The sequence below is a fragment of the Nipponia nippon genome, unplaced genomic scaffold, assembly GCF_047370975.1.
Source record: "Nipponia nippon isolate SJK-2023a ecotype South Korea unplaced genomic scaffold, ASM4737097v1 scaffold_2, whole genome shotgun sequence".
In the NCBI taxonomy this organism is placed as follows: domain Eukaryota; kingdom Metazoa; phylum Chordata; class Aves; order Pelecaniformes; family Threskiornithidae; genus Nipponia; species Nipponia nippon.
The window spans coordinates 47,914,150-47,941,580 of record NW_028262336.1 but is presented as its reverse complement, the minus strand read 5'-3'; the positions used below and the strand labels follow the sequence as shown (position 1 = coordinate 47,941,580).

Sequence of the window (27,431 nt, the reverse complement as noted above, 5' to 3'; positions counted from 1 at the left end):
GGGATTCATGAAGCTATGACAAACCTCTCCAGATACACTTGGGAGGTACACTTAATCCAAAACTACATGGGCAGAAAGTTTATTTTTTCTCAATGGAAGTGGTCCTGACAAAGGAGGGAAAGACAGAAATAAAATGCAGTGAATTAAGGGTTATATATAAAATAAGAAGAATAAAGATTTGATGCCTGCTTTGATATATAATGTTCTGAAGAAAACCATGTTGGGGGTGGGGTTTAATTGTATGCATGCACAAAACCTTAATTCTGCAGTTGCTTTGATTTATTCGTTCTCTTGGCTATGGTTTCCATACTCAAACGTGAAGGTTTCAGAGCCAGATAAAGCTACTGTTTCTCTGTGTTTCCTATCCTTCCCGAGGAGGAATGAGCCAAATTTACTCATAGGCAAATAATGGCCAGCGAATAGATTGATTACACCCAGCTTCTTGTCCCACTTATTTCAGGAACGCTGGCCATAGGCCCTTTTGTGACTTTGATGCCTGCAATTTAAACATCAAACAGTTTTGCTTTTGCTGCATCATCACCGCCTTGCATCCTGTATCATGTGTAACAAGACTTTCAAGCCCATCGTGTGTTGGGTGGATGAAAAGTGCTGCTGTAAGAGCGTTACTGGGGTGGAGAGGAGCCTCTGCAGACATTTAGTGTGGATGTGGAAACAACAGTCTCTCTCAGTGGGATGTGGTGTCAAAGAATTAGCAGGCATATGAATGCAAGAGCTGAAACCATCACCTAAGGAGGCAAAAATACCAGCACATGGGATCTTTCGGGAGGAGGAACTGTTGTATCGGACAGACTTCGTGTTTCTCTGGCTATGGATATACTAATCAACTGACGTGGCTGAGCACGTGTTGAAAACTGGACACCTATAAACAGTTAGAAAGACCCCTAAAACTGTTTGTCCTGAGCCAACAACTAGCAATCTCTCCATCCGCTCCTGGGCACTGAGTTATTCCCCGTGGAGCTGGCAAGCAACCCAGCTTTGGAGGTCAGGCACCAAGGGGTACGATAGGGAATGGTCTGCATCCCCTTGGTCCGGGTGCCGGAGGACAACCACCGGCAGATTTAACTCACGATTGCCAGCACAGCTTCTGGCTTGGGTGTCCTGCCCCCAGTCCTGGCTGGTGTCAACAAGGACACGAGCAGCGTTAGGGTAAGCAGCGCTGAGTTCATCAGATCCCCCGACCGACCGACCGCCTGCCCGTTGCGGAGAGCCAAGGCTCGCCTTCAGACTCTGCTGGCTGGCACCCGAATTCTCTTCCAAAGTATGCTTGCACGAACCTGTAATTGGCTATCGTTCTTACCGATACAAACGTCCAGTTCCATTTTTAATCTAGTTCATTATTTCATTGGTATTGTGGGGTAATTAATTTCTTAATGTGTGAGGGGGGAAAATCTTTTTATTGGCATTAAATGCGCCGCTTTGTAATTTAACTTAACTCTGCGTGACACAGGAAAACAGAAGATCCTGACTTTGCCTTCTTTTCATCATGTCTCTCTTGTTGCTTTCCTGAGCCAAGCGAGCAATTTCAGACTTTTCACTCTTGTCATACAGCAGTTTTTCCTATGCCCCCAATAATTTGGAAGACAGCTTTCCTTAGAGAGCATTTACGTTCAGAGTTCATTTTCTGGGAGGGAGGTGTGACGTGCAACAAGCACGTAGGAGAAGGCACCACCCAGCTGACGCACGCTGCTTTCATTTTCTGTATTACTCCTCATCCCATTCCAGGTGTGCTCCGACATCTTGTTTGTTTTTTATTTATAGCTGTATGTTAAGCCAGTATGTGTTTGCACTATTGTCCGCATTGGGCCCCAGGCAATTTCCCTAGTAGCCATCATTTAATTTGAGGGTCCTGTAAAGCAGAAGAGTGGTGATTTGGGTTGTTTTCTTTTGGTTTGTTTGTATTTTTCCATTTCTCTCCTGCCTTCATTTTCACTTTTGATTGGTCTTTCTGGGAAAAGTAACATTGGAAGAATTACAGTTCCTACTCAGTACCGGGGGGAAGTGTTCCAGGAAAAATTCTGGTAGTCCACAGCTTCTTGAAAATTTCACTGAAAGCAATCATGATAGTAATCATGATGGAAAGGACAAAATTAAATTTGGTGCTGCATTTCAATAGGTTCCTGACTGCCTTGCATGTTGTAACAATGCTGTAAGAAGAGAAATACTATCTTTATTTCACAGTTTCTCAATTATCATTGTTCAGTTTTAAACATCTTGTTCTAGTTATCACCCTAGTATTCTTACTGATGTGTTAAAAAAAAAAACTATTGAAGGAACACATTTTTCACCAAGTTGCCTGGAGTCCCCACCCCACACCAATGAAGTCTGTAAAAACAGATTACCCTGAAAATTCATAAAAAGTAACTAGAGATTTTTACCAACGGATGCTTAGTTACATTGATAATAATAATAATAATAATAATAATAATAATAATGAACTAATTTTCTTAAAATTTCAGCTTCTTGCCTGTCAAAACATGAGACCAGTACTTCTGATGCCCAATAATTAAGCAGCTTCTTGGAAATGGCCATTTGGGTAGAATATCTACTTGGCTGCTCCTAGTGTATAGTCCATGACTGTTCCTCCCTCACACGAGCAATCTCCCGCAGAGTCACAACAGGGCACAACTGCGCACGTGTTCTCATCCTCCTGTCAGTACGTGTGTTTACTTGCAGGAGTGGAATATGAATTTCCAGTACTGTTGATATGCACTTTGCTGGTAAGTGCATTTTTGAAGGAGAACAGTTCACACAAACCAACGAAGAGACATAGGGAGAGAACCATAAATGTAATCGAAAATACTAAAAGTAGTTATTTTGTTCAAGTTCACGTTTGTGTTCTTCAGAGGACAACAGCACAGCAAGCAAGCAGTGCATCGGAGATCGGTAACTGAGTTTAGAAGCCAGTGGTACTTCTCTCACTGCGCCTGCAGTAGCTGTCCTCGAAAAAACAAAACTTCTGTAAAAACTGACTTACTAGGAAGCAGTATCTTTCTTCACAAAATTATTATAATTGATCTGTGTCACTGTATCAGCAGAAAAAAAAAAAACAAACCTGCCAATTGAAGTGTGAAAAGAATTACTGCTGGAAATAAATTCTCTAACATCTGGCAGTTTTGAAGAAAACTTTGTCCCCCTTGACGGAATGGCTGTATGCCTGCTTCTGCTGCATGATGTGTGCTAACCTGTCTGGCACCCAAATTCACCAAAAGAGGCCTTATAATGAAGTTTATTATAGTAGAGGCTTACAGCCAGCAAGGACTCCGTGCTGCTTTATTCCGCTCTCTCAAAGTAGCTCATATTTGTAACTCATCTTCCTTCTATTCCAAAAAGTGCCTCTCTGGGGGAGAGGAAGGAGGGCACAAGGGTAATTTATGTTTTACTAGATATATATACTTCCAAATACTGCTTGGGAGAAATTAGAAGTAATCTTAAAAGCCCTCTATGAGGATTGTGCAAGCCTTCCTGGGATCAACCGGAGCATTTCTTGCATGGATCTCCTGCTACTCTCGTCCAGAAGGGACGCGTGGGAAAAATCTTGAAGCATCGAATTTCTACTGGGGGAGCGGAGGGGCCCTTTTTTCTTTTTACAGGAACTGTACCAGTGTTGTGCACGTTCGTAAAAGAACAAGTGTAATTTGGGGGAGAAAAACTCCATCTGAAGATCAGGATGATACCCGAAAACGTAAAATTATTTTTCATCTTCAAATTAGCAATTGAATAGTTCCGGTAAGTATAGATTTAGGATGCAAGGGCAAAATAATTTAAGCAGGTACTGCCTCACAGAAGCTCCTTTACTCAACACGCAAGATCCACTCTACCTAGTCTCTAAAGTAGTGTTTAGGCAGGTTTAGAGCGATACTTTTATTCAGTAACTACATCAGAGAACATAAAGGTTCCCCTCGTGTTATGGAGAGGTTAAGTTTATTTCCCTGGAAAGCGGGAACATCCGCACGCCCGAGGTGCCTGCTGGCGCCCGTCGCAGCTCACGCTACAGCCGCCCACCAGCGGCCCAAGGCCGGCGGCTGCGGGCGGATCGGGCGGCGGGGTCCCCGGCCCGCAGGGGCGCCCCGGCAGCGCCGCCCTCTCCCTCGGCACCGGTGCCCAGCCCCGCCTCGCAGGAGCGCTCCCGACGCCCGCGGCAGCCTTCCCGCCAGCGGGAGCCACGCGGAGGGGCGCAGGGCTCGGCCGCCTCCAGCCGCCGCCCTCCCGCCTCAAAGCGGCTCCTCCGGCCGCGCCGGCCGCAGGCCGCCTCTACCGCGCTCCCGGCCTCGGCCCCACGCCCCCAGCAATTCCCGGCAACGCCTCCTTGCGCAAGGCGGCCTCCCGGCGGGGCGGGCGCCCGCCCTGCTTTCCCTTCGGGGCAGCAGCTCCGCCGCCCGCCGCCGCCAAGGCCGGCCCGCGGGGCCCGCCCCACGCTCGGCCGCCGTCCCGGCCGCGCCGCGGAGCTGGCCGCCTCTTCAAAGCGATGACGAGCGCAGTAATCAGCTACAAGGAAGGCGGAATAAAGCTCGGGGCAGGGAGGGGGAAAAGTTGCCTTCGGCGGCCGGCCGCGAATCGCGCTGCCCGCCCGGCGCCGCTCCCGCGCCGCGGCCCGGGCCGGCGGGACTACGCCCCCCGCGGCAGGCCCCGCGGCCGCTCCCGGCGGGCCCTGCCGGCGCCCGGGGGCAGGGGAGCCGCGCAGCGCGTGCTGGGGCCGGGCGGCCGCGCAGGGGGCGCCGGGAAGCGGAGTCCGCCTCGCCCCGCCGAGCCCGCGGTGCCTCCCCCGCCCCGGCAGCGCCCGGGGGAGCGGCGGGCGGGGAGGGCGCGAGTCCTCCCACGTGGGGCAGAGGGCGGCACGGCGATTGGCTGCCGTCGGGAGAAGGGGCGGGCCCGCCAGGAGAGGTTCCGGTGTCCCTCGGCCCGGCAGCTTGTTTGGATGCTGCCGTCACATCATGGCGACGCGCGGAGCGGAGGCAGCGCGCGGAGGAGGCAGCAGCGCGGCGGCGGCGGGACGGAGCCGGCGCCAGAGCCAGAGCGGCGAGGAGGCGGCGGCGGCGGCCCCCGGCGGCGGCCCGGAGGTGAGGGCGGCGCGCAGACGGGCCCGGGGGGAGGGCGCTCTCCCTCTCCGCCCCGCCGGCTTGCGGCGCCTCGTTCCCCGCCTCCCCCGTCCCCATGCGGCCCCCGCGCTCTGCGGCCGGCCGGCCCGGGCGCTCGGGGCTGGCGCAGGCGGTGCCCCCGCCGCCACCTCCCCCGCTTTCGGCTCCGCTTCCCCCGGGGCCGGACCCGTGGCTGCTGCCGCGGGAGTGTGTCGGGGGGGGGGGGGGGGGGGCGGGCAGGGGGGGGTCTCGGGCTCGCCCCCGGGGGCCGCGCTCGCCCGGCGGGGCCGGGGCTGGCTCCTTCCTCCGGCCGCCCCGCGGGGCGCGCGGCGGGGGCGGGGCGGTCCCTGCTTGGCGCGCGCGGCGGGCCGTTGGGGGCGGCGGCACGTGGCGGGGCCCGGCGCGGGGAGGGGGGGCGCCGTGCTGCTGCGCGGGCCGGCCTCTGGGCGACCTCGGGGGCCTCCGCCGGCCTCCCCGGGGGGCGTTGGGGAGGGGGTCCGCCGGGCGGCCCCGCGGCTGCCCGGCCGGCGGAGGGGCCGCGGCCCCGCGGTGTCGGGCAGCCCCGGAGCCGCTGCTGGCACCTGGCGCTCGGCGCTGCGAGCGGCGTGGCCGAGGTGCGAGGCGCGGCTGGCGGGAGCGGAGGCTCTGCCCGCCGGCCTGCGGGGCGGCGGGGGCGGCGGGAGGGCTTCCGTACCCTCCGGAATAGGTAAACCCGGCCTTCTCTGCCTTCCTCTGCCGAAAGGACATGGAAAGCAGCCGTGTCCTGGTGCCCTCGGTGACTCTACAGGAACTTCTGGTTGCCTGCCCTTGTAGGAAGAGCCTAAAATACGCGTGCTCGGGCACCGAGCAGCAAAGACTTCAGATGTGCAGTAATTGAGCTACTGGTTGGGGTATCACCAACACAGCATTTTTTTCTGACGCAACTGCCTTCCTAATCTCATTTGCTGCTTTAGTATCTTGTCCCGTGTCCTTACATAAATTAAAGTGGCTTTTTGTGGTAACTTTTCTCTGCGATACAAAGAAATAGTAACTTGGTGGTGATGGTTGTTTATTTTGGCTGTTGGAAAGGGATTTAGGAGGCTATGGAGCTAGTTTTCCTCAATGAAAAGCCATCTCTTCTCCTGTGTGTTTTCTGAAGTTTTTTACTAGGAAGTGGCTTGTAAGTAACTTTAGTGTCTGCTATGAAAGCAGATGATGGTGTTTGGTTTTTTTTTTTTAAAAAAAAAAAAAGAAACAACAACAAGAAAACCCCAAACAAACCAGCATCTCCATATTATTTTATATACCCACAGTCAAATGGACCTTAATTTTTAAAAAAGGTGAGATGTGGCAGGGAATATTAAGCAAGTTTTACTTTGAACTTTTTTTGTGAATTAAAAATCCTTCAGTAGTTCCTTGTGAATTTCCCTCCCCCTGCCTTGGTATACGGGAGCTTCTTTATTTTTAGGTTCCTTGTGACCTGTTTGCATTGGGAATTCAGAACTTGTCTACCCTGCTTTTTCCAGAAACCTGCTGTGGATGACTAGAAAACTATTAGGTTTATAGTAAAGAGGAAGTGAAACCTCATTGGCGGAAGTGATTCATGCTATATTAAATGTTTTCTTAATTAGCACCTGTCTCAGATGCTTGCATTAAAAAAGGGCTGGGGAAATGTGCTGCAGTTTACCTTGCCTGTAAATGCACTGAAAGTTTCCATTTAAACTTTGGGTTCCTCCAGTGAAATTTTTTGCTAGAGTTACAGGAAGTGTTTTTTAATGTTTTAAGCTAAACCAGGGAAGAGATCTTTCTAATCTTTTTTTCAGAGCACGGAGAAGAAAAATTATACAAACCCAACCCCTTTTTTTTTTTTTTTCCTTTGAGATTATGTTTGAGGTAAATAAAAAAAGCTATTTTTAAGAGCCGAAATGCCTTTTGTGTCATGAGGTCACTGAAAGACAGAGCAAGAAGCATGGAAAGGGTAACAGAAAAAAGTTAAGGACCACAAGCAGGGGTCATGTGAGAATGTAAGCGCCTGAACCAATATCAAAGACCGTATCTTGAATGTACGGCCACCAGTATTAATAGTGCAATTCTTAGTAGAATTAATTGTTAATAGATTGTCTCTGTATTAACTTTTATAAAGATATAAATAAAGATAAAATACAGATTTCCAAAGTAGATATTTCTTAATCATCCTCCTGTTGTGTTGGGACTTATAATCTTGCAATGCTTTGAAACTAATGATGAGCGGTACCGCAGGTGCCTCAGTCCAGTATTTTGAAAGTAGGTAAATGAGTGCATAGAACCTGAATGTAATGACAGAACAGGGTGAAATGTTTGTTTGAAATTACTTTCTGATCTCACAACCAAGATCTTAGTTCAGTGGGGAAGCCACCTCAGGTTTTCAGAAAGGTATAATTAGTCTGCATGATCATTTAGGTCAGTGAGCATAGTATAGAGAAGTATTGCATGGAGAAAAACTTAATAAGCTAGTCTTGTGGTCACAAGCACCTGAATTATTGTGTCTAGACCAGTGGATGAAGGTGTACTGGCTTGTGCTGGTTTTGGCTGGGATAGAGTTAATTTTCTTCATAGTAGCTAGTATGGGGCTATGTTTTGGATTTGTGCTGAAAACAGTGTTGATAACACAGGGATGTTTTAGTTACTGCTGAGCAGCGCTTACACAGCATCAAGGCCTCTTCTGCTTCTCACCCCACCAGTGAGTAGGCTGAGGGTGCACAAGGAGCTGGGACATGGCTGGGACCTGCCTGTGGATGAGAAGCAGTAAATGAATTCCTTGCTTTGCTTTGCTTGTGTGCACGGCTTTTGCTTTCCCTATTAAACTGTCTTTATCTCAACCCACAAGTTTTCTCGCTTTTACCCTTCTGATTCTCTCCCCCATCCCACTGAGGCGGGGGGGGGGCGGGGGGGAGTGAGCAAGAGGCTGTGTGGTGCTTAGTTGCCAGCTGGGGTTAAACCACGACACTGCTATAAAATTCAAACCCAAATTTTGTGACATCCCCAAATGCTAGTTTTTATGGAGAAGTCAGGAATAAAATTACTACCAAGAATGGCTGATTTTTCAGCACGATGCAGTTATGTTAAATGAAGTCTTCTTGAGTATCTGCGCTGAGGAAAAGTATATTACACACATGTTTTCAAAGTAAGTTTTCTTGTGTTAGCAGCTAAAAGTAAATTGCTGGGATGCAGGAAGCCGAAAATTTGTTATAAACCATAAAAAATTATGATAAATATGACATACTTTTTGCCACAAGATTTTTTTTTTTATGTAATTGGTCAGGATAAAGGGGTATAAGGCTTTTATGTCCAGTTCCATGTGTGATGAGTTTGAAAATGTAGTCAGCTGAACGATGTTATTCAAATGGTCTTTTCTGGAGTCTGATGCTGAGCAAATGATTATGTATTTGCTTGTATATTTAGGTTGTCTTACAGTTGTGAAAATCTGTTTTATGTACATATGTTTGTTCTAAAGCTTCCAGAATATTTTTTAAAAGTATTAGCAATTCCGAAGGCTAAGGTTGTAAGAGCCTTTTCACAGTACAGGTCAACTGCGATGACGGGGAATGTAGGAGATGTTTTGATAGACTAATGCCAGTGCCTATTTTTTTAGGGTAATTTGCTAACATGTAGGAGAAAAAGGATGTTGGTGCAGCTACTAATTATGGTTTCTCTTAAGAGGTACAGAGAGGTGTTATCAGGTGTTTTATGGAAAGACTGAGTATGCGTATGTGCAGGAATATGAAATATAGGTACTTTAGTACATGCAGTACCAATGATAAGCACAGTATATTTTAGGTAGAACGGTATGTTACAGACTTTTGTAGGTACTAGAACAGAAAAATAAGTCCGTTCATGATACATTTTGGCATGGTAGGGTAAGTTCTGCCTAGGCGTCTGTTTTGTCCTTACGTGCTGTGCATGTTGCTGAAGCAGTGCTGTTTGAACTAAAGTTGGCTTAGGCTCTTGTGATTGTAGCCGGTTTCATAAATAGGATACCTATCTCGTACTCCCGTCTTTTAGGTACAAAGTAAGGTAGAGTTTTCCTGATGTGCACCTTTTTTGATCGAGGTACAGGTTGAGAGAACAAAGCAGAAGGCTGAATGAAAACTTCGGGGTGAGCAGGAGCGATGTTACCGGTAATTTTCCTACAGGCATCCTCAAGTTGTTTGGCCTGTAACTCTGTCTTAAATAGCTTGAAGATGATATGCTTATTCAGAAACGTCAGTGTCTTGTAAACTAGGTAGGTGGCAAGTATCTTATTTTTTGATGGTAGAGTTTTGAATTTTGATAAATAATTTTGTGATCTTATCAAGTGGCATGTTATCTGTGCCACGTACTCTTGTCTCTCACTGAAAAATCTTTCTAGGTGTGTAACAATCTAATTCTCGTCCATCAGACATCAGATTATAAGCCACCTGTCATTAAGGCTGGTTAGAAACTGGAGGTTGGAAGCCAGCTGGAAGCTGAGAGAGCATGGTAGCAGCTAGAAAAGGTAGTGGTGATTTCAGTAGAAGGTCTTTGGTGGGACGGTTTGGTTTTGTTTTTATTCAGTCAGTACTGAATCAGCGCTATTATACAATGCGCTGTTGGAAGTGCTCTGTTCTGGCTGGAATGTTAAACTGAGAAGTTCACTTGTCTGATGAGCACGCGTTTGAAAAGACAGAGGTAACAGTTGGGGTTGTTCTGACCGTTGTCGGGGCGGGGGGTGGGCAATTTCAGTGATACTAATATGGTTTAGTACTTAACATTCTTAATGTGACATTTATTATTGCTATACTCCAACTTGAAGCTTGATACAGATCAAATCTGAAACTATCGGTAGTTAAAGGATAAAACTGAGTGTAAGAAGGCCATTTAGACTTCTGGTTATATTTTTAATATCTAAAGTGAGAACTAGTGTAGAAAATTCTTTGTTAGTCATAATCGGGAAGTCCTCTAGCTATTGGTATTTGCGGCCCCTGTCAGGCAATAGCAGACTTCTCTGCCTAAAATGAAAAACAAACACTTCCTAATGTAGGTTAAATGCATTAGAATTGTAGTATGTCGTGCCGCTACTGTCAGTTTTGCTAGAACTTACGGACTATGACTTGATAGAATTTAACTAGGGGTTTTTTTAGTTATTTTTTGTATGTTATCAGGTTGTTCTAGCAGTTGGTAGAACCACTTCTTTAAGTACAGCATTCTAGCCTGTGGTCACTAATTTTTAATTGTATTTAAGCTAACAAAATTGGATATTATTACAAAAACTGTCTATTGCCACAGCGAGCTTTGGTTTTGCAGGGAGTATGCTTGCTTGTCAGTAAGCTTGGATTTGTTCCACGTTCACTGGAAAACCAAAAGAAGGTTGGCGAGTTCTGTAGTTTTTTCACTATTGCTATTATTTTCAAATATATTTGAGAAGTACAAGAGACTTGTACACAAACCTTTTTCTTCAATTCAGTATTCTGATAGGTTATTTCTACCTTCTCTGTTAGACTCCGGAGAATGAGTCTGAAGTTCTGAAAATCCTTGTGGATTTTTTTGACAAAGGATAGAGAATATTCAGAGTTGAGATATTTTTATTGTCAGTAAAGAATTGGACTGACACCTAATTTGACTTTACAAAAAGCTCTGCTGAATTAATGAGGTGGTGGTGTTCACTCCATGAAACTTCCAGATGCTTTGGAGTATGCATGTTAATTGCCAGCTCTGAACTGACAGGTGTTTAGGTGACTGTGATGGTTTGCGAACAGAGGTGGGCATTTCATGACTTGCTGGTCACAGGGATGCCCCTGCCAGTAGTTGTTCTTTTTTCCCCCAGAAATGGCAGAATTTTCTCAGATGAAACCAGTGAAAATTTCTGGGTTGTCTGAATTTGAAGCAGTGCTTCTCATAAACGTTGCCTTGCTGACGGTGTTTCAGTACCTCAGTATTCTGTGTTAACTACGTACCTGTGGTGAGGATAAGGTATTTTTTTGTTCAGTTCCTTGTGCTCTGGCTGTGATTAGGCTGTGACTTTTTTTTTTAGTGACTCTCGTGCTTTGGCTTCTTTCCAGCCATCGTGCTAGCACTTCTGGTTGGCAGGATTGCCTGTTGCTGTGCCGTGAACTGGGTTGAGGTAGTGATCTGGCTACAAACTGTGTTAGAACAAGTTGCACGAATGTTGTTGCTAGCACAGCAGAGGCGGGTATGAAAAGGGGGAATGAAATGATAGCGAGAGCTGTCTGGGCACTGCTGCTGTTCAGCGTGTAACCGCAGCCAGCCAGGCCTTCTCAGATGCTTGTTGGAGTTCCTGGCAATTTTGTGTTCTGCTTTCCAAAAGAAAATTTTGAGTCTGTTTATGGATTTCAGAAAGTCTGGAAATACCGTGCCAAACCAGAAACTTTGAGTTTAGAGCAGACTTTTTCCCTACCTTTTGCCAGGCTTCTCAGGCACAAGTATCCGAATCGGAAGTTCACGTTCTGTGTGATGGAAAAACTGCAACTTGGCTGTTGTGTTGGTACTGCAGTTCTACTTTGGTAACAAGTTGTGTTCAGATACCTCTGATCTTTCATGTCTCGTCAATGTAATGTGACATAGTATCTTCAGCTACTGTATGAATCATGGTTTTTAGAGGTCTATACTGTGGTTTCAACCATTGGTACCCACAAAAAGGTTAAGTGAGCTCTGCTGTTTTCATATCTCTTGTCCTTTTTAAGAAGCATCTCTTATTTGTTTGGCTGACCCTAAACTTGGAGAGGTAAGCCTTTCATGTGCCAGTGGAAGTCCCACAGTTTAAGACAATCTAAGGAAAAAGTATGCATCTTAAACAGCTCTAAAAAGGCAACTATTAAATTAGGGTTGGTTATTTGTTACAGCAGTTCTATTACTGCATTACCTTTTCAGGCATTTATCACGTACGTTGTCTGACATGACTGGAGAATGATAAGACTGTAGTGTGTTTGTATTTGTCCATGAAGCAGGTGCATCATTTCCACACTTGTAAAGAGCAGTGCAAAGTGAACCTTCCTTGATAGGTCAAAAGTTGCTCCTTAATGTCTATACAGATTATTTCCAGTTAAAAAGCTTATTGTCTTTTGTGAAAGGCTTTGTATGAATTCCATATTCTCAAGAATTAATGTGCCTTGAGATCAGGTCTAACGCAAGGGACTTGCCTTAAGTATAGAGAACAACTAAGCTGTTATGTATTTTTTACAATATTAATGCATATTCATTTAATGATTTTTAAATAACTCTTCCAAGCATGCTGAACAAATTGGGAGTTGAAATATATCTCACAATATATTATTAGTGTTGGCTGTGTTCCTTTGATGTTGGCTAATTCCTTTTGAAGAGGAAAACGCTCCATCTGTGCAGAATATAAAACCCAGTGCAAACTCCAGGCTTTAAGAATTAGTGCATTTTTCATATTAAAGTATAAGGTAATCTGAAATTAATTTGTGCTTTAACAGCATAACTGCATATAAACAAGCCCTGTTTTTTATAAGTAATTCCTTGTGACTTTTTAAGGAAATTTACTGAAAATAAATCAATGAGAATGATTGCTTTACTTTGGCAGTATAGTGAGTTCAACTCTGCTTATCATACTTTTAACTGTATACGCATTGTATAGTAGGATTGCAAATGGACAGAAAAAAAATACCCTGTCACCTCCGAGTATTGTCCTGAGTCCCAGCCTCCGTAGTGTAACAACACAAAAAAACACCCCACCGGACACCCTTGAAGTTCTCATCAGTCTTAAATGTTTCTAGAAATTGAGAATGTTGTTCTGGTGATTGAGAGAGGAGTCTGGTAGCTGGTTAATAAGCTATAGAGTGGTATCATCAGGTGTTCTTACTCCAAAATATGGACATATCGCTGCAGTGTGAAACAGCTGGTGATGTTTAACTTTTTGGTTAAATGATTAAACATTTTGGGGTTTAAGAAATCTTTCGAGAAAGTTCTGTTTAATTGAGCAGAAATAATATATTGTTAAAAATCATAGGTAGTAGGACTCCAAATCTGAAGCCAGTTAATATGCGCTTTTTTGATGATTTTATAGCTGTGAATTTTAACATTAAAAAAATGCATGTGCTCCTGGTCCTGTTTATCATTCTTGTTATAACAATAGATTTTCTCCAGTCATGAGCTGACAATCATATTTAGCGTTCTGGTTGAAGCAGTTTAAATTCTAACCCTATATATGTTATCGAAACAATGTATTTATGTGGATTTCCTTAGACTTCCTAGCAAGTTAATTTTTCCCCCCTCTTTCTTGCAGTATGTTTCTTGAATTATTTTAGAACTTATCTTCCAGTTTTCTGAAACTAATATGTCATAAAGTTGGTTTTAATAATGGTGTCCTCCTGTCTCAATTTCTGTACCTTATTTTTCAAATAACAGTACACAAACCTAGCTAAACTCTTGCTGAGTTTTAGATTTCGTATACTTAGTATTGATTTGTGAGATAGATTTTTAAGAACTATGAGGAAGGAATGTTTTAATTGAAGATTGTGTGCTTTAACAGCTGAGATGATAGCCAATTAGTTTTGGAGCTTTAAGAACAGACTTTCCATGTGAACTTTTAATTTCTAGTGTGTAAACATTTTTGCAATGACAAGGTATCGAAGTTGTTTCATAATAGAGTAATTAATGTTTTGGGCTGTTGTGTGCTATTTTCTTTATCACTCTTCAGGCTCATTCTATGTACAGTTATTTATATACCTGTCTTAACAGCAGCGAGTATCAACTTGAATAACAGTGGAATTTCTCTTATTTGTCCATGCAAAAGAAAGGTGGAAGTTTTCATTTTAAATACAGTTGCTTGACTGTTTACTTCCACTTCTTTCTTTCCCTTCTGAAGTTGGTTGGTGGTGCAATGGAAGAAGCTGGATCTCGGGAGATGGGAATGAATAACCAGGATCAGCTGCTGAACAGCAAGTGCAATGAATCGTCTGATACAGCATTGCAGCATGCGCAGTCCAACTGTTACGGCCTGGAAAACAGGGGCGCATCGGAAGAAGCTGAGTGTATCACAAAGAACAGAAGGCACCCAGGGTCCACATGCTGCTCTCAAGAGTCTCGTGAGGAGACTCCTGGGAGAGAAGAAGCCCGAACTGATCCACCTGATGGCCAACAAGATCCAGAGAGTGAAAAACACAAAGAGAAAACTTTGGGTATGTTCTCTTCGGCATTTTGATTTTTTTAAATGGCTTTAATATTTTCACAAAATAGCTACGCATTTTCTCTGCCTTTGTCTCAAGTTGACTTTGCAGCCAAAACTTGTCATCTTTAACAGGATGTTCTGAGAAAATGTGTACTTCTGCTTAGGAAAAGACAGTTCTTAATGCATATGTAAGAATCCTTCTGCTGGTAACACTATTTTTACAGGAACTTTAATAATAATAATAATAATACTGTGGTAGTCACTAATCAGCTTTTTTAACTTTCTGGTTGTTGGATTAACTTTTCAATTTGGGATTGTGGTGTTCAGTGCTACCAAAGCACTGCTGATATTTAAATTCCAAAGGCTTATTAAAAACACTTGTGCGAATATCCTTTTATTAGCAAAACTTCACCTTTTAAATGTCACTCTTTCAGATTTTTATTTTTATCTGTGGTATTATAAATTATAGAACAAAAATATTTTTGCGGGTTTAAGATAAAAGTAACTTTTGCTATCCAAGTTGTGCAACAGCACATAGGCAAGACAAATTTACTCTTACTGTGATGACTTCCTATTTGTCATCTGCTTGGATTATGCAGCTATCAAACCAGAGAACAACTTAACTCACAGTAATTTCTCGTGGTTCTGTATTGTACTTCTAAAGACAGGCTGCTTTTCTGGTATGTCTTTTCTCAATATGGTTGTCTTTCATCCATTTCATAGGAAAAGAAGTGCTATTATTAATGCAAGCCTTGAACACGCTTTCTACTCCAGAGGAGAAGCTGGCAGCTTTGTGCAAGAAGTATGCTGATCTGGTAAGTAATTTGCAAAGATAGCAGGAGTTATTCATGTGTTATATTAACTGTGGAATGCAAGAACTTCTAATATAGGACGGTTAACAATTTTGAATGTTTCAGAGTGTTGGTAGGAGGAAAAAAAAAGAACACTCACTTACTATGAGTATTGCTTCAGCCAAACTTGCATGTAGTCGTTTCACTTCTACATGACTGCCTAAATCCAAAGAAAAAATAGGTTATAATAACTTTTTGATAACTTAGTGCTGAAGCATAACATTAGGATTAACAGGAAAGCTAAGAGTTTCTTTTGGGACTAATTATTTCCTTAGGTTTTGTCCATTGATAATGCTTTTGTGTTGGCATTTTATAATTTATACCCTTTAGGATAAAGGGAAAGAACATACCGTGATAACAAGATTTGGAAAAAAAAGTTCAGTTATACTTAACTCTTTAGTGATGGACGTTGGAAAGATCCATGTTTAATTTTGCTTTGTGCTTTCTGATCACTGAAAGGAATGGATAGAAAAGTATACATTTCTTCAGTAACAAACCACAAAGGCAAAATGTTAGTAGTAATTGGTCATAAAGTGCATTCCCATCCCAAGCAGGAGAAATGATAATTTATTTTCTAAATGAATTGATGGCAAAACTGTTCGCTTGTTCATCCTGAGACAGGGACAGACAAGAATGGAAACACTGGGAATACTGTGTGTATATGTTGTTCCCACCATATTTGTAGATATAAAATGAATGCAAAACTAAAGAGATAACAGCTTGAATAAAGCATAAGATTTCTGTAGATGTCAAGTGTATTTATATATTAAAATGTTTCTGAAAATGACATAATGGCTGCACAACATGGCATAACTCTTCTGAGATAAGTTTATTTTTTCTTTGAGGTTGTTAATGTCTCCAGAGCTTTGAGAATGAGCTAACAGGTAGTCTTTTACTCACAGAGGCAATACTAATGATTTAAGAATAGACTTAGATTTAGTACTGTTTAGGAAATTCTGAGTCCTTCTTGGAGGTCTGTTATGTTTTTGCCTTTTTTTCCTTGCTCTCTCTCACATGCATGCTCTCGTTCACGAGTGAATTTCCTTCAAAACCAGCAGCTTCTCTAAGAAGTCACTTTCATTTAAATGAGAAACAATACTTTCACAGTGCAACTCAAGGATGGGGAGCCCACCTAAAAATGAGCTTTGATTTTTGTGAGAGAAAAATGCAGTAAATTACTTCTTAGGAGCAATTGCTTGTGCATGTGATGCCTTTTCTGTTTGAGCGAACAGCTCCCGTGTCAAATCACGGTGGTGATGATGATGGCCTGCATGAGGAGCTAGGCTGCTACGAATTCCTTGCTTCTGCAGAAAGAAAACAGTCTGCACCATCTTCACTTTGAGTTTTCTTGTTGAAGGAAAGATCTCAAACCGATTCGGGAATGGCTAGACCAAATGAATTGTCATTTCCTTTAAGAAGCTTGGCAATCAGGAGAGACTGTTCACGTTATGTTTTTTCCCCTCCCAGGAGGGGATCTATAGTCTATAGGTAGAGTAAGCGTTCACAGTCCACAGATAGTCACCATCCTGGAAAACCAGTTGTTTTCCCCGTGGTGCTCAGAACTGCTGGGAAGTTGGGTGGGAGCGTGTCCGGGTGTAACATAGCTCTGTTTTAGCTGAATGAGTCTTAGAGGTACTCTGTTCCCCTTAAAACGTTTAGATTGGATCTGGTTGTGTTCCTTTTAAGATGCATTCTTTTCTTCATGAATAGTGGTGGTGAACCACTGGCATAGGTGTCAGCTTTAATGCCAGCAGAGGTTTGAACTGTTTATGACAGTGCACCTACAATGCTTTTTTTCTTTTTTTAAAGATTCATCATCTTTAAAGCTCACTGTCAGGTTTTTCAGTGGTGTCTCATGAAAAGGACTGTACAATAAAGGTAGGAATGCCTCTCTCCTGGCAAAAGATCTTCCACAATTTTTTTTTCCTAATTTGGAATCTATCAGGAGATCAATTTGTGGTGCAGGAAGGTTTGCATCCTTGGTGATATGTCTCACACTGGCATATTCTTACAGGCCTGATGTTTCATAGGTATGCCAACAGCACAGCCACTTCAAGTGTTTTTTCTGGCCACCCAAGAAAAGGACTTTTTATGTTTGGGTATCAAAACATTTCCTTAATATTCCTTTTCTCTAAACTAGATTAAATATACATTTAATGTACTGTTGTCATGGAGGTCCTTAACTTTATTTATTCTTTCTTCTGTGCTTCAGCATTATTTTGAGCTCTTTCAGAAAACCAGCATTGTATTCTTCTCTGTCATGGTGATGTTCCTTGTTGCCAGCCTTTTTTTCCTGTGCTGTCCTGAGGCTGAGGCACTGTGTAATAAGGAGCAGTGTTACACTTAACATTGTTACCTTCTTTACAATACAACAGACTCTAAATAATATGGTTTCTTGGGGAGCCCAAAAATCACGTGTAAAGGAACTTACTCAACTAGATAATGCAAGAAACTTCCATTCACCGAGTATTCATAGAATAGATTTCGAAGTCAGTACTGTATACAAAGTTTAATGCTGTCATCTACCATCTAAACAGCCTAAAGGAAATAGAATAAAAATGTTGTTTCAAATGGTTGAGACTACAGATCTCTTAAGTCATCAAAGCCTGGGCTGTGCAGCTTTGATAGTCTTTTACTTGATTTGTCAAGGCTGCTCATTGTATCTGTTCCTTTCTGAAATACCTTAGCATTTTACAAACTTCTGTCAATTACTGCTTCCTTTGCGAGGAGCTCCTGCTGACAAGGTAGAACTCTGTACACAGTTCGGTGGGTTTTTCTTTTTGATAGTAAAAACAAGACCTGTTGGATAAACATCTGTGTGTACCTTACAGATAAGAGAGTGGAAAAAGTTGTGACTTGTTGAAAAGCCAGTCTCAGCTGGCTTTTAATTTTATCTGCCACATCCTCTTTTCTCAGGGCTAGTCCTACCCCTGTAGCTGAATGCAAGCTGATAGCTCATGGTCAACAGGACCATGGTCCCTGTTCTTCAAAGGCAAATATTTTTCAAGTTGGAATTTGTATATTTTTGTCTTCTGTCCTTACAGATTTAGAATTGTCTGTAGGATGATGGGAGTTTCCCCTTAAGATCAACTTGGGGGCCTTAATGAAATTATTTGACCTCCTTGCTTTCATCTGAAATGCTTAAAAGTTTGTTCAGTCTGCTCATCTAGATGCATAAAGATGGTTTCACCTATCTTTATTTAATAAATATACTCTCTAATGTTAGTTGGAGGAGAGCCGGAATGTTCAAAAGCAGATGAAGATACTGCAGAAGAAGCAAGCACAAGTTGTGAAGGAGAAGGTCCACTTGCAGAGTGAACATAGCAAGGCCATTTTGGCCCGTAGCAAACTGGAATCTCTCTGTCGGGAGCTTCAGCGTCATAACAAGACTCTGAAGGTTAGTCTATTTACATAAATTAGAGTGCCAGTGGTGGTGGAAATCTTACTTACTGATTGCTGCTTTTTACTTACTACTTTGTCTGTTACCTGTACCTGCAGAAGATGAATGGCATGTGGTGTAAGTGTACCTGATTTTTAAGGTAAAGAATATGGGGATAGTTCAACTTGCTAATTTTTTTCCCCTCAGACTGGTTCATAGATCATAGTACTTGCAGTATATGATCGTGCCATATTTGTTTCTGGGAGCAGTGCTGATGACTGCTGGCAAAAATAGCACAAGTGAAATAACAGCAGTGTGAAATGGCAGGGTATCAAAAGAGGCTTATTTCTATCACAATGTAATGGATGGGAGTGAAATGGAAGAGAGCTAAGAGATGCTTATTTGTGATCACTGTAGGAAATTTTGTTATCGTATCAATGTTGGTTTTAACATCTGGGTGATTCTTATGCTTGCAAAGGTATTCATGTAGCATCTTGTAACACCAGCTTCTGAGTAATGTTGGTAGTGGTAAAGACAAGGTTTTCTAAAAGTTTTGGAATTTCTAGATTCTTCGTTCCATGCGCTTCATGTGGGTAGTCAGCATGGCATATTATGATTGTGAATTATATTACCTCTAGCACTCTAGAACTTGAAACTGTCCAGAAGTGAATTATTACCATTGTTTCTGACTCAAAAAATATGAAAAAAAAAAAAGCATGGTTTGGCTTGAACAACTTAATATTCTCTCATAAAAGGAAGAAAGCATGCAGCAAGCGCGTGAAGAAGAAGAAAGACGGAAAGAAGCAACTGCACACTTCCAGATTACGCTGAATGAAATTCAGGCTCAACTGGAACAGCATGGTATACATAATGCCAAGCTCCGTCAGGAAAATACTGAACTGGGGGAAAAACTGAGGAAACTCATTGAGCAGTATGCATTGCGAGAAGAGGTGCTTACATTATGCTTTTAATGGGATTCTATTAGTTCCTTGACTGTGAGGATCAGATAATTATTTGAAGGGGAGGAAAAAAAACAACTAATATTTTACAGCCATTGTGTATATATTTTAAATTATTCTTTTTACTTTACTACTGTGAAAAATTAAGTAGCTGTTTGGCCCACTATCTGCCTTTCCTGTCTGGTTTTACATATCTAAATACAAGATGCATTGAAAAAAAGTCTTCCACAGTGAAAGCAGTTGAATAGAAGTAAGTCGTCCAGAGATTGTGGAATCTGTTTTTAGAGGTATTCAGAACTCAACTGGGCAAGGTGTGAGCAACCTGATCAAACTTGGAAGTTGACCCTGGTTTGAGTGGACTAAATGGCTTCCAAAGGTTATTTCCAACATAAATATGTATTAATATTTGAAGTTCTTCTAAATTATAATTTCACCTTATAATGGGAAGGGGTATAAGAATTATTCTCTGTTGTATTTGTTTTGGGTCATTAAGGTTAGGGGGTTTTGGCAAGCTCCTTTGTGTATGTAGCTCTTCCTGTTGGCGTAGAACCAAAATAAGCTATCATGCTTTAAGAATGTATTTGGACTGGTGTCATGGAAATTACTGTATTTTATGGCTAACGGAGGTAGCTTTAATTGGCACCAGTATGTGAGCTAGCCAGTCTAAGCTACAGTAATGGAAAACAGCCAGTTCTCCTTGTCAAAGAGAACTAAGCTTCAAGGAGTTCTACAGCTAAGATGAGTTAGTTCTTAGTTGGCATAGGAGGTTTGGAATATAATTTCTCAACTGTTTTTGGTTTGGTTTTTTGTGGGTTTTTTTTGTGTGGGGGGTTTTTTGTTTTTTGGGTTTTTTTGGGGTTTTTTTAAATCTGTATCAGTTAGAAAGCTCTCTGTAGACTCTAGTTCCCCACCTTTTGCACTCATGGAGTATTTGTATCAACCATGAGATAACTTGGGGAAGAGAAATGGTAGGAAGCTGCTTCGTACCTGCTTTATGGATGGAAGTAAGACTGCAAAAGTCAATGACTTGTGGAATTTCATCAGCCAAATAAACTATTGTTGCAAACCTTGCTCGTTTTGAGCTTTTTTAATTGAGGACTAGAGCTTTTTAGATATAACAAAAATACAATTAGGATTAGAGGTAGATATACCAACTTTGGAAGAAAGGATGTAGACTACTTGTTACAGGATTTTTGAAATGCCTGGTGTGAAGTGATTGACAGTATTGTACAAATTTAATAAAATATGCATCTGGCTTCTGTGAAAGACAAAAACTGTATAGCTATAATGTATGGAGATAACAGGAGAAAAAAGGCATGTAAAACATTCTTCTGCTGTTTTTTCTTTTATATGAAACTTCTAAACAATATGCATCTCCCCATACATGTACACTTGCCTTAATTGACCAGTGCATTGTTTGTACTTGACTAATACGATTTTCTTTCTTCCTGTAGCATATTGATAAAGTATTTAAACATAAAGAACTGCAGCAGCAACTTGTGGATGCCAAACTTCAGCAAACTACCCAACTTATTAAAGAAGCAGAGGAAAAACATCAGCGAGAAAGGGAGTTTGTAAGTGTACTCTGTCTATGTTAAGAGAAATAACAAAACCCACCAAATCAGATTTTTCATTATTTAAAGCAAATAAAGCAAACTGAGGAGACTGTTTTTTGAAAGTTAGGATAGATTTCAACAGAAACAAAGTTTTGTGTATGTGTGTATGATGCCTACAATATTAATGTCCATATTCACAGGCAAGTAATGTTACCGTTTGCATTTTCTCAAGCAAATGTGCTGGATATTATTTAGATTTTTATTAGCCTGAGAAATGTCTTGGGCTGAAACACCAAAGGTATGTTCTTGCTGTTTTGTAGTTGTAACTTCTGTTTTTATGCTATAAGAAATAACAAATGCAGAATAAAGCATATGCTCTTCTGAACTACCTGTCCCCAGAACTATGCCCGATGTTCTATTTGTATGTTTATAATCAGCAATTTACTTGCAGTCTTCTAAGAAGTTAGCTTCCAATTAAAAAGTAATACCTAGGTGAAGATTTTTTTTATGCTGCTTATGTATCTGTAACTTCTAGGCAAAAGCTTTGCTTTTCCTGTATAATCTTAAAATGATCATCCAGTGTTGGATTGTTCTATATTATGAAAACAACATAATTTTGGAATCGTAAGCTGATGAAAATCTCTTCAAAGATGAATCTACAAAATGGTGCCAAGTTGAAGCAAAATTGAACTAGTCTGTAAAGGTAATATTAGTGACTGGAGAAATGGAGGTGGAAAATAAATTAGATTACAAAACAGTTATAAATTACATACAGTTCATTAATGAACGACTCAAATTTAGCAGTTCAAACTTGCTACAGAAATAGAAACATTGACTCATGCTACCAATTAGAAAAATGTCTCGATAAAAATAATTTCTGCATGCCAGCACATGCTTTAAATCGTATATATGGAAGTATAGTATAGTAATGAAAAACCCATGTGAGAAAACACGGTTGAATGGCCGTTAGGTGATGTTAACCTTTGTTCATTTTCATCATAGATAAAGTTCTTTAAGCCATTCTTAGGAGTACTTCATTATGTGGCTTTTTGCATATTTTTTTTTTAGCTGCTGAAAGAAGCTACTGAGTCCAGACACAAATGTGAACAAATGAAGCAACAGGAAGCTCAGCTGAAGCAGCAGGTATTTTTTTTTTTAATGGAATGCTCTTCAATAACAGTTGTTCTAGAGAAAAAAAAAAAAAAACACCAACAGATTTGTGATTATAGTGAACATAACACAACATATGAAAAAACCTACATGTTGTTATTCATCAGACAGAATATACTGCTTGTGAAAAGTACTTAGTAACTTTTTAATTAAGTCTTAAATTTAATTTCCAGTGGGTAACTCTTCAATAGTAAACTGTGAGGCATGAATTGTAAAGACATTTTGTATTTGCTGTTTAGTATATCTGGAGAGTACTGTTACTGGAAGGTGCTAAACATTGAACTGCTGGAGCTAGTATCCTTTTAAATTAATAGCTTTACTATTACAAAGACTAGACTATATGAAAGCTTAAGAATCTATTCGTTGTGGCTACTTCTTTACCATTCCTTGGCTTCTCTGCAACTGTTGTTCTCTCTTCCAAAGGTATTTCTATCTTTTTTTATAGCTGTTCAGGACCAGAGAGGCCCTTGTGACTATAAAGAGTTGGGTGGGGATTTTTACCCGTGCAGGTTTTAGAATTTGTTCCTTACTGTTTCCATCCTGCCCTGTTGTGGAGGACTGAGAGCAAGCAATGTCATGTTTGTCCTTGTAGTTATTCAAGTTTAGTAACCTAAAACTGAGTGTCTCTGTCTGCAAAAAAAATTGTCTTCAAATTGTTTTCTTGCTGTAAATGCTACAGCGAAATCCTCTCTGAGAGTGGAGAGATGGTCTCCAGTTTTTGTGCTGCGGTTCTGGATCACCTGCAGTCATTGGCCACACGTGAGCTCAGCACGTAAGGCAAAGGGACATGGTAGGTTTGGCTAACACCATAGCATCTGAGAAGCAGTAGCTATTCCTTTTGTTGTATACCTCTTATTGCTTCAGTTTTGTGAGGTTTTGTATTAAGTCTCCTTGCAAGCTCTGTTTCATGCCCTTCTTTCACACTTACTGTACCTAATTCTTTTCCAGGCTTTCCAACAGTTACACTTAAGAGTGTGTGTGTGTATGTGTGTAGTTAAATGTAATTGCATACAGACACACCCCCCTCGTTGGGGTGTCCAGTGACTTGGACTTGTTCGTATCCAGATTCTCCCAAATAGTTTTTTGCTGCACTTAGTCTTTCTTTATTTTTTTTTTCAAGTTGGTTACCCTTTATTTAAAATCCCTACTGCCTTTTTGTTATGCTTTTTAATAGTAACAATGGATATAGTTTGTGGTTTCCTGGGGCCCACAGATTTTTTTGTAGAATAAGATGAGCTAGAAAGTTCAGTCACAATAATGGCAGAGTCACGATCTACTGTTCGAGGAAAAGACAATATTTCTGTGCTCCAAATTGTATTGTCCTGCAACCCCCAATGTAAGAATTGAGAGAACTGATTACTCTTCAGGTGGAGTAAGAAGTTACTAGTAAATGGTCATGTATTCTCAGAACATCAAATCACAACACTGTTAGTGTAAGTTGTTTTAATAAGAGGCATTTTTTTTTAAACTTTGTTACTTAACATATTTTGCAGTTCATTCTTTGACCTTGTGGTACAGGGCAAGAAAATTTTTTGTCATTGAATGTTAATGCTCTTCACTTGTTAAAATGTAATGTTTTTCACTATTAAATGAATTCCTTGTCAATATTCACTTTTCATGATCTTTACTCACTGGGCGGATTTCATATGTTGTGAATGTGTATTTTGATTTCTGGAATCAATCATGTTTATTTTGTCCCAGCCTTGGTTGTTAGCTTTGGCTGGGTAAGGTGGAAAGGTAGGTCTTTTCTAAGTTTAATTTCACTAACCATATGCTGAATTTCCTGCATATTAAAGTCCACAGACTTTTTTTTTTCAGTGGGGAAGGAAAAATGAGATAGTGATGAACTGTGATGTCTTCCAATATTTTATTAAACATAATATCCTTTTTTGTTTAGAATATATTACTGTTCTATAAACATAGAACTTGCCTTTCATATATAATTTGAATAGCATGTTTTCAGACAAGTTCTGCATGCTCCTCAAATGGAAATCACAGGATAGTACAAAAAAAAAAGATAAAAAGTTAATCTTCTACTATTTTGAGTTTAATTTTCCCTTGTACCTTAATATTTTTTGTATTTGTATACAGCTGTTCAGATTAATGTTCCTGCCTCTTTCCCAACAGCTTTCTCTTTACATGGATAAGTTTGAAGAATTCCAGACCACCATGGCAAAAAGTAATGAACTCTTTACAACCTTCAGGCAAGAAATGGAGAAGGTACTTACAGGATTACTTAGAGTTTCATAAAAAGTAATATAAAAATGCATGCTCTTAGTGGGATGCATTTTGGATTTAAGTGTTTGCCTTCTGAAAATATATGGAGTATTTTGACATTTAATTTGAATCATAAGTTAGAGCATAAGAATTTGTCATATTATGGAAAAAAACAGGTTTTTTCTGTTTTGGTTTTTTTTTTTTACAACTTGCCTAATACCTAAACCCAATTTCTTTTTTTTTTTTTTTTTTTTTTTTATCAAAGGCATACAACACTTCTCAATCTTTTTGGCTGTGCTTATGTTTTAAAACTTACTTTCCTGGAGCTTCTTATTAGTTGTACTTGAAGGTTGCTAGTCTGTTTCTTTTAAGAATCAATCTTGTTTTCTTTGAATGCAGAATCTGTATTTGTGGGGTTGATTTTGTGCAGAAAGATTTTTTTTCTGTAAAATAACTTGTTCAAACTGGACTTGGAAAGTAACACTAAGAAGTCGAATTACTCATGTAAACCTACTTGCATTGCAATGCAAGCCACAAAATTAAGTCTTTTATTTATCTTTTGTAGATGACGAAGAAGATTAAGAAACTGGAAAAGGAAACCATAGTGTGGCGTACGAAATGGGAAAACAACAACAAGGCTCTTCTGCAAATGGCTGAAGAGGTAATAATCTTTTAAGCAGCAGGTTGGCTAAACTAGAGTCTGTATCCTAGAGAACTTGATACAGTTTTTCAGTTTTAGAGAATTGGAAATAATACACAGTAGCTTCTTCTTGGATTGTCTGCCTTATGTTTTCTGTTGTGTAAATGGTACTGTTCTCCTCAGACATGGAAAATAAAAAGCTGCTATGTAAATCTAAACTCACGACACAAAAAATTCAGCCTCATCTTTCCTTGCTTACTGTTTAATTGGTGGGATAATGTGTATGAAATCATATAAGCTGAATGAATTGACTGTATTGTAATATGCTGAGCAAAGTTCAATCAGTGCTGCAATAGAAATCTATTTTAAGTATACAAGACTGACGTGAAGGAAGTAGCCCATGTGTAAGGGATCAGTTACTTTCCTGCATTGCTGCTGCTTTTGAGGTCATAAGGTGCCATTACTTAATTGTAGTCCAGCGAGAGAGGAGCTAAAACACTTCTCACCCAGGCCGTAGGCATACAGTTCTGCCTACACTGCCTAATGTCTAGTTCAAGTATATTAGGTATGATCTTGCTAAACCATGCTAGGTCATACAGGTTCTGCTATAGCACTGCCTATCTCTTTCTGTTCTTTTAAGAAGCTAGTTGGGAGAGCCATGAGTATGGTACTGTCTGACCTGGATTCTGCTGCCAGATTGCAGATTTCCCACCTGTATGCCCTTCTGCTCCCTGTAGTTACCATTATTTGGGTTGTAATTGACTGCCTTAGGGGACTTCATATCAGGATCCTCACTGATGCTCAGCCCTTGCTTACAATTGTATAGTTCTCATTGGTTGTTTCTAAAGGTGTCTGTTGCCACTCCAGCTTAGACAAACCATCTAAAGCGTAGCGGTCAAGTATGCTGAGCAAACTTGCTCTAGTGCAGCTGGAACTTGACCTACTAGATTAATTAAGACTTAATATTCAGGATTAAACAGTGGTGATTCTTTTCATAAATTTAAGAGGGGAAAAAAAAAATCAGTTGAATCACAGAGCTTTTATTTTCTTTCGTCCTTTAGAAAACAGTAAGAGATAAAGAATACAAGGGCTTTCAAATAAAACTGGAGCGTTTGGAGAAGCTATGCAGGGCCCTTCAGACAGAAAGGAATGAGCTGAATGAGAAGGTGGAAGTCCTTAAGGAGCAGGTTTCTCTCAGAGAAGCAGATGTGGATCTAGCTGTGCAGGTGTTGCAGTCCTGCACGCTCAATTCCCACGAGGAGCTGGGAACTCCCACTGACACGGAACCAGGAATCCAACCTGATGTCGAATCACGTGCAGCAAATAGTTCCGAAAAGACTGTCTCAACAAGTCCTGTTCCTGGCACTGAATCTGTAGACTAAAATGAAGTGTAAACACTGTATTGAGAGATATATTTTGTGTATAACTTTCTCTGTTGGTGGTAACTATTTGGTTTTGTGGTGAAAATTTTTCTTACTTTTTCTACCATATCTGTATTTTCTTAGAACTACTGGACTTATGTGGTACAGGAAGCTGCATAGCAGCTTTAAATAGCTTAAACTATAAATTTTCCACAACTGTGTTGCACATCTGCCTCATTTTTTAAAAGAAAATATTTTTCCATAAAAGGATGCATGTGCGTTTCCTCCCCACAACACAAATCACTGTCATGGAAGACTGTGTACAGATATAACATCATTCCGGGGAAAACAGTGACAGCATGTCACTTCTTTGGTTTAAAGAACAGCGTTCTGGTTTTGTTCATTGATTTGCCACTCAGTATACTAAAGATTACCAATTTTTCCAGTTAACTTATCTACATAAGGATGTCTAATGGCCAGTAAAAAATGTCAGTTTTCCCCTCTAGTATGTTTTCATATATACAAATGAAAAAGTAAAGGTCCAGAATATAGTAAAAGATATGTTTAAAGGGTTTTATGTACTTTGTGGTATGAAAAAAACAGCTTTGAAATACATTAATTTGCAGCTGGTGAAACAGGGTGTACAACTTTTTGCAGACTTCTCAGGGTTGTGTTGTGAAGGTTAGTTTGGACTATTTGCCCTACCTGTGAACATGTTAGATACAAACGTGTGAGAAAATGTACAGCAGCGTTACCGAGTGGAATTTTGCAGTTGTGTAGCCTGTTGCACAGGTGTTGGTCACGTTCTTCCCTCTTAGCTGCGGTATGTCCACCACATGGTTATCCTGACTAGAGAAAACCATTACTGTCTAGACAAATCTCTGGATTATCTGAAGGGCTGGAAAATAGACATTTACTGCCGTAGGTGTGAAAGACGCAAGTCTGTGGCATATAGGCTTTCTCTAATAGCCGTGTATGCAATGTATTTAAGTGTTAGTTAAGTGTATGCTGGTTATAATTGAACATGTAGATTCAAATACTTTTCCTGAAGTACAATGTGGAATTTCTTGCACGCTCA

The 27,431-nt window shown here is 41.0% G+C and overlaps 1 protein-coding gene across 1 annotated transcript; it reads left to right on the top strand.

Annotated features, from left to right (window-relative positions):
- Nucleotides 1-4,830: 4,830 nt before the first annotated feature.
- TXLNG (taxilin gamma) lies at nt 4,831-26,579 on the top strand. The gene is made up of 10 exons (XM_087756770.1): nt 4,831-5,078; nt 13,918-14,230; nt 14,944-15,035; nt 18,298-18,468; nt 19,206-19,400; nt 20,864-20,983; nt 22,034-22,108; nt 24,263-24,355; nt 24,918-25,013; nt 26,054-26,579. The coding sequence occupies exons 1-10, from the start codon at nt 4,953-4,955 to the stop codon at nt 26,372-26,374; spliced, it is 1,602 nt and encodes a 533-aa protein (XP_087612896.1). The 5' UTR covers nt 4,831-4,952; the 3' UTR covers nt 26,375-26,579.
- The last annotated feature ends 852 nt before the right edge of the window (nt 26,580-27,431 follow it).

Bases quoted from the DNA above. Each gene is read 5' to 3' on its own strand.
- TXLNG (XM_087756770.1), top strand. From the start codon at position 4,953: ATGGCGACGCGCGGAGCGGAGGCAGCGCGCGGAGGAGGCAGCAGCGCG. The intron at 5,079-13,917 runs GTGAGGGCGGCG...TCCCTTCTGAAG, and splicing joins CCCCCGGCGGCGGCCCGGAG to TTGGTTGGTGGTGCAATGGA. The intron at 22,109-24,262 runs GTATTTTTTTTT...CTTTCCCAACAG, and splicing joins AAGCTCAGCTGAAGCAGCAG to CTTTCTCTTTACATGGATAA.